This window comes from Apium graveolens, chromosome 7, assembly GCF_009905375.1.
Source record: "Apium graveolens cultivar Ventura chromosome 7, ASM990537v1, whole genome shotgun sequence".
In the NCBI taxonomy this organism is placed as follows: Eukaryota; Viridiplantae; Streptophyta; class Magnoliopsida; order Apiales; family Apiaceae; genus Apium; species Apium graveolens.
The window spans coordinates 9720511-9726860 of NC_133653.1; the positions used below are offsets into that span (position 1 = coordinate 9720511).

Here is a 6350-nt window from a genome sequence, read left to right on the forward strand (position 1 = left end):
TTTGATAATGTCATGGCTAATATGTCTTATGTTTAGCTTTCAGATCTTGTGTGAACATGATAGATCAGTACTTAACTGGTGATCAGTACTTATACTGGAAGTCAGGACTTAAGGATATCAGTACTTATATTATCAGGAGATAATCATCAGAAGATAGATATCAGAACTTAAGTGCTGAAGGACGATCAGATAAGGATAGTAGCTGATTAAAGGAAAGAAGATAGAGATAAAACATAAGAAGAGATATGCATGAAGAAGGAATTCCGTGAAGAATGGAATACTTGGAATAGAAGATATCTGATTGATATATTTTAGGAAGCAGAATTATATTCCATATCAATTAGCGATTATCTTGTAACTGTGTAGTATATAAACACAGGCATAGGGTTTACACTAGATGTGTTATCATATTCGAGAAGATTATTCATTGTAACCCTAGCAGCTCTCGTGATATTTGTTCATCACTGAGAGGTAACAGTTTCATATTGTAACAGAGTTTATTGTTTCAATTAAGTTTGTTACTCAAGTTCTTTAAGTTCGATTTGAGTGTACTATACACTGTATTCACCCCCCTCTACAGTGTGTGTGTGACCTAACACTTACTAACAACAAATTTCGTTTCTTGAATAAAAGGTACTTAAACTTGAATAGAATAGGTTTTTTTTGACGAAATGCAGGGATATATTAAGTTAAGCAATCAGCCAAAATACAGTCTTTCAATTCGACAGGTTCAGAACTCCTATCAAAACTATAACCTGGAAATAAATATGATGCTCTAGCTAGTTTATGAGCCACGCCAAATGGTGATCACATATGTTCTTTACTTTGTATAGCCTGAACTATAACTAGGCTATCAGACTCCAACTCCACCCGGGACCAGTTTTTGTTCTTTATCCAGCTGAATGCTTCCTTCACTGTCATGGCTTCAGCAATTTCTGGAGATGCCACTCCTTTGTGCAACACTGCTTTAGCCTGAATCTACTCTCCCTCACAGTCTCTAGCTACTATACCAAAGCCAAACTCCCCACAATTTTTAAAAATAGCCGCATCAACCATTACCTTAACTGTGTCAATCCGTGACTTAACCCAACACGAAGCTCCATCACCATCACCCATTGGTGACACTAGAGCAACACTCGACCTGGCTTGGGCTATTCTCCATTGTGTAAGGTACTCCTTTGTTGACTCAACTACTTTATCCTCTTGAGAACGATTTTGGTTCCACACTAACTCATTACGGGCTTTCCAAACTGCCCAACTTATAGTAGCAATTTCCGCATTTTTACCAGACTGCAAGAATTAATATATTTCAAAAACCAATCCTGGAAAACTAGTTACCTCATCTGTTTGAAATCTCGTAAGAACCCACCTCCAACACTGAGATGCAAAAGTAGACGACACCGGTGCATGATAGACTGATTCATCTCCACTTAGACAAACTGGGCACTCTGTTGTCACTTGAACATGCTTCTGCTGCAGTTGTACTCTAGTAGGAAGACAAGATGACAGGGCACGCCATAAAAGATTTAAAGTCTTTGGAGGAGCTTTAATCCTCCACACACTATCCGTATCATTATCATTCCAATAATTTCTTTGCATTTGCAATAGCCTGTACACACTACGGACATAATACACACCAGACTTTTCCATCTTCCAGTAAATGGAATCCTCTTTACTGTTTTCTTCTATACGAGTATTTAAAATACAATCCTGGTCCCTCTCCTCAAAAATATCCTGTGTAATCTCCATGTACCACTCTCTTCTACCCATGCACATAAGAGATACAACATTCCTACCCTCTATTGCTTCTGAATCAGTTTTGATATATGGATCATACTCATCTGCTAACCATGGTTGACCTCTTATCCAAATCCCCTCTCCTGAAGCAACATTCCACCTGATTCCCTTCTTAATCAAATCCCTCGACTCCCATATACTCCTTTATATAAAGCTAAAATTGCTTTCTAATGCCGAGTCCAAAAAATTACCATCTGCAAAGTACCTAGCTTTATACACTTTCGTTGCCAAACTGTCAAGCTTAGTAAGAAATCTCCAAGCTTATTTTCCTAACATTGCAATGTTGAAATCCCGGAAACTTCTAAATCCTAAACCACCAGAAGATTTATGCTTACTCAGCCTATCCCAACTCAACCAATGGATCTTCTTCCCACTAACTTGCGAAGAACCCCACCAATACCTTGTAAAAGACCGCTCTATGTCTTTCGAGATTTCCAACGACAACATAAATACATTCATAGCATATGTTGGTAGAGACTGCGCCACGAACTTGATTAAAATCCCCTTCCCAGACTTCGAAATCATTTTATTGTCCCAGCTACAAATTGTTGCGTTCACCTTGTCCTTTAAGAACCCCAGAATTACCGATTTATTTCTCCCAAGTATGTTAGGGAGGCCAAGGTACTTAGTCTGATCATCCGCTTACAACATTTACAGTCTTTGACATATATCCCTTTTGTTATAGGTAATAACATTGGTACTAAAAAACACCGACAATTTTTCAATGTTGATTTTCTGTCCCAAAACCTTCTCATAAAGGTGAAGTAATTCCAATACTTTGCCAGCTTCCTCCACATCAGCTTTACAATACACGTAACCATCATCCGCAAAAAGCATGTGAGAAATTACTGGAGCTCTATGACAAATACTCACTCCCCTGTGCCACTTCTTCGATTCATAATACCTAATTACAGACAATAGCCCTTCCGCACAAATGATAAACAAATATGGTGACAAGGGATCGTCTTGTCGAATCCCTCGGCTCGGACTAACAAGACCCATAATCTGATCACCATGAACTATGTTATAAGAACCCGTGGACACACACTGTAGGACCAGATGCACCCACCATGGACTAAAACCCATCTTTCTCAAAATTGCTTTTAAAAACTCCCATTCGATGCGGTATGCTTTATTCATATCCAATTTTAACGCCATATACCCATCTTTACCCACTCGCTTCCTCTTTAAGTACTGCATATTATCTGAAATTAACTATCGAGGAATAAAGGCACTTTGATTGTTCGACACCACCCTATCTAACATCCCTTTAGTCGATTAGCCAAGACTTTAATAACCACTTTCATCAAGACATTACATAGAGAAATAGGGCGTAATTCCCCCAAAGATACTGGGTTCTTCTTTTTAGGAATAAGAACAATATTAATATTATTTAATCCATCTGAGATTTCACCATCTTGAAAAAAGTTACTTACCAACTGCACCACATCATTACCTACAATACCCCAGTGTTTCTGAAAAAATGTCGTGGACATCCCATCCGGTCCAAGCGCTTTATCCAGGTGTATTTGAAAGATTGAATTCCGAACTTCTTCCGGTGTGATTGGCTTCATCAACTCATCATTTTGTTCACTAGTTATGGACTGTTTAACACATATAATAATTTCTTCATCCTCCGTTTGCTCCGCAGTGAACATATTCTGAAAATACCCAGAAATCAATTCCAATAAACCATTGTCCCACTCCATCCACTTGCCAGCTTCGTCCTTCAGTTTATGAAATCTATTCTTTGCGTCTTCGAGTCGATGCTGCAGCATGGAAATATTTAGTGTTTTTATCACCCGCTTGAAGCCATAACTGTTTCGATCGCTGCCTCCAAAAAAATCTCCCTTTGGTCCAGAATTAAGAAGAGGTGCTTTTTAATTTCACTATAATTCAACACAGATTGCGTCTAAAATTACAACTCTTGATCCGCGGACTAAAATTACCCGTTACATCTTTACCCCAACTCTCTAAATCTCTCACCACACTGCTGGATCTTTTGCAAGAATTAGACTTCTATCCAATTACGCCCTTTCCTAAATATTTTTGTATTTTTCTCATAAATCTATTTTAGCTCACCTTGTAATAAAAAGAGATCTTCCATATATATTAGACGTCAAAAGTATAAGACCAATTAAAATCGTAAATGCTAAAGTTCCCAAAGACCGAATTAAAAAACTAAAGAATCGGGTCAGTCAGCTAAAATCTTGTAATAATTTAGCTTAAAAAACATGATATAGTTATAAACATATCCGGCGATCGAGCAAGTGCAAGGTACCTATAATTACAAGGATATATGGGCAGAGCCTTTACAAAAATAATGCACTTTATGCATAGTACAAATTATAGCTTTTCTATGCATTCCCCAATAGTACTGATACAAAATAATTGATATTAGACGGTACTATTCGATAAACACTAACTCATATCTCAAAACCGGCCAATAATGAGCAGTGTAACACGATGTACTAATTTGTATTATAGTTGTAATCTTAAAATTTAATTTCTTAGTTCTAGTTGTAATAGCCGATACTCCCTCCATTTCAAAATATTAATACGTTTTTGACATTTTTGTTAGTGACTAAATTATTTTCTCCGGTCATATAATTTATACAAATTTTAGTTAAAATTTGATCAATTTATTAACTCCAGATTAGTAAAAATGAACAATTATTTTCAAACAGAACTAAATAGTTTACCTGATAACGGTATTGAAGATGAAGCTACTATGAGCACCTAAAACCTATAAAAGAAAAGGAAAAAAAAGGTTAAGGAGAGCCGCATATTATAATAAATATTGTAGACTCATAAATATGATATGAAATGATATTCAAGTTTGGTGAAAGATGAAAAGAATAGTGTCAATAGAGTAAGAACTTAGAAGTATGGAAAAAATAAGCAAATGCAATTAATTTTGGTTGCGTGGTACAACACTAGGGTACCCCATTGTGTAATATGACCCCATCCCCCCTCTTCCTCAACCTTTCTCTTATAAGAAGTCTCCTTTCTAGTTTTATAATCTGCATTGCATTCCATTCCATTCCTTTCTCCGTATATTCGCTTCCATTTTCTTGTATATATTCTTAACTTACATAATTCTCGTCAGCATTTAGTTTTGATTATTTGATCGAGTGTGTGTTGTACATGCCTTCAATTCAACATTGTCAACCGATTGAGTTTACAATGACGGTTGGTTCTGAGCCCGAGAGCAGCTCGAACTCGTTCTCGTCTTCGCCGTCTACGGTGTTAGTGGAAACGAAAAATGGTACGGAGAAGTCACCAGAACCGAACAGAAAACCGAAGAGAATGAGGGAAAATAGTAAACATCCGGTTTATCATGGAGTTCGAATGCGCAACTGGGGTAAATGGGTGTCCGAAATTCGTGAGCCTCGAAAGAAAAATCGCATTTGGCTGGGGACTTTTGCCACACCCGAAATGGCAGCTAGGGCGCATGATGTGGCTGCGTTAAGTATTAAAGGTAACTCAGCGATTCTAAATTTCCCTGAACTAGCTGACTCATTTCCTCGTCCAGCTTCGAATTCTCCCCGAGACGTTCAAGCTGCAGCTACTAAAGCAGCTGCCATGGAAAAATTCGATACTGCACTACCATCTCCGACTTCATCTTCATCCTCGTCTTTGTCATCTTCATTTTCACTATCCTCATTGGTTTCATCTATAGACTTATCAACGTCCGATGAATTAACCGAAATTGTTGAATTACCGAGCCTCGAATCATGTTTCGACTCGGTTAAGTTAAAGAACGATTTCGTATTAATCGACTCGGTGGACGGATGGTTCTACCCCCCTCCATGGTCTATTGAAAATGCTTATGATGGTGACTCTGTTGCTGATACTGGGGAGTTCAGATTCGAGTTTTTTTAAATTAGGGTTGATTTTAAATTAATTATTGTGTGGTTATGTAAAAATCTTTGTTTTGTTCTTGTAATCTAATTATTAGCCCTTTTAAATTTTTCTCCAAAGGGCTAATGAATTTCTTCCACCTTTGTGAGTGATGAGTGGGCTTTGATCAATCTCTCTGTATAACCTCTTGAATGATTTCTAACTGTATAGTTAGTGTTGTTGGGAATTTGGTATGATTAAATAATCAATGTGATATATGAAAGTAGGTGTATATGCAGTTGGTGTGTGTTTTTGGATAGTGAAGTTGTATGTGTGCAACATTTTGGCTGATTTTTGATTTGACATCATTTCTCCCCCATGTATTTTTGTGCCACAAAGTTCTGTTTAATCTTTCAATCAAATTATTAACCACTTTTCACTTAAATGATGTCTTTTATACATATATTCATATAAATGTTTATATAAAATCTGATTTTCCTTATTTAGTACTCAGTACATGATAATATAAGATTCAAGAAATAACGAAAAAATGTATAAATTTTATTTTTAAAAGTATCGGACACAACCTAAACTTGTAACTATTAATTATGAATGCGACGATGATGAAAATTATAAAAACTTAATTTGTAATAAATATTTATATAATTTAACATGTATTTTGGTGTTTAATAGGAACTACCACAACTTTC

The 6350-nt window shown here is 36.5% G+C and overlaps 2 protein-coding genes across 2 annotated transcripts; one reads left to right on the forward strand and one right to left on the reverse strand.

Moving 5' to 3' along the window:
• Positions 1-978: 978 nt before the first annotated feature.
• LOC141673224 (uncharacterized) lies at positions 979-3575 on the reverse strand. The gene is made up of 5 exons (XM_074479954.1): positions 3234-3575; positions 2453-2991; positions 2198-2335; positions 1339-1939; positions 979-1290 (listed from the first exon to the last, which is right to left on the reverse strand). The coding sequence occupies exons 1-5, from the start codon at positions 3573-3575 to the stop codon at positions 979-981; spliced, it is 1932 nt and encodes a 643-aa protein (XP_074336055.1).
• A 1224-nt stretch (positions 3576-4799) lies between these two features.
• LOC141675062 (dehydration-responsive element-binding protein 3-like) lies at positions 4800-6085 on the forward strand. The gene has a single exon (XM_074481774.1). The coding sequence runs from the start codon at positions 4945-4947 to the stop codon at positions 5680-5682; it is 738 nt and encodes a 245-aa protein (XP_074337875.1). The 5' UTR covers positions 4800-4944; the 3' UTR covers positions 5683-6085.
• The last annotated feature ends 265 nt before the right edge of the window (positions 6086-6350 follow it).

Excerpts from the sequence above, each read along its gene's own strand:
- LOC141675062 (XM_074481774.1), top strand. The coding sequence starts at position 4,945 with ATGCCTTCAATTCAACATTGTCAACCGATTGAGTTTACAATGACGGTT.
- LOC141673224 (XM_074479954.1), bottom strand. The coding sequence starts at position 3,575 with ATGCTGCAGCATCGACTCGAAGACGCAAAGAATAGATTTCATAAACTG. Across the intron at positions 2,992-3,233 it reads GTAATGATGTGGTGCAGTTG|TACTTAAAGAGGAAGCGAGT; the intron begins GTAAGTAACTTT and ends GATAATATGCAG. Across the intron at positions 1,291-1,338 it reads CGAGATTTCAAACAGATGAG|TCTGGTAAAAATGCGGAAAT; the intron begins GTAACTAGTTTT and ends TAATTCTTGCAG.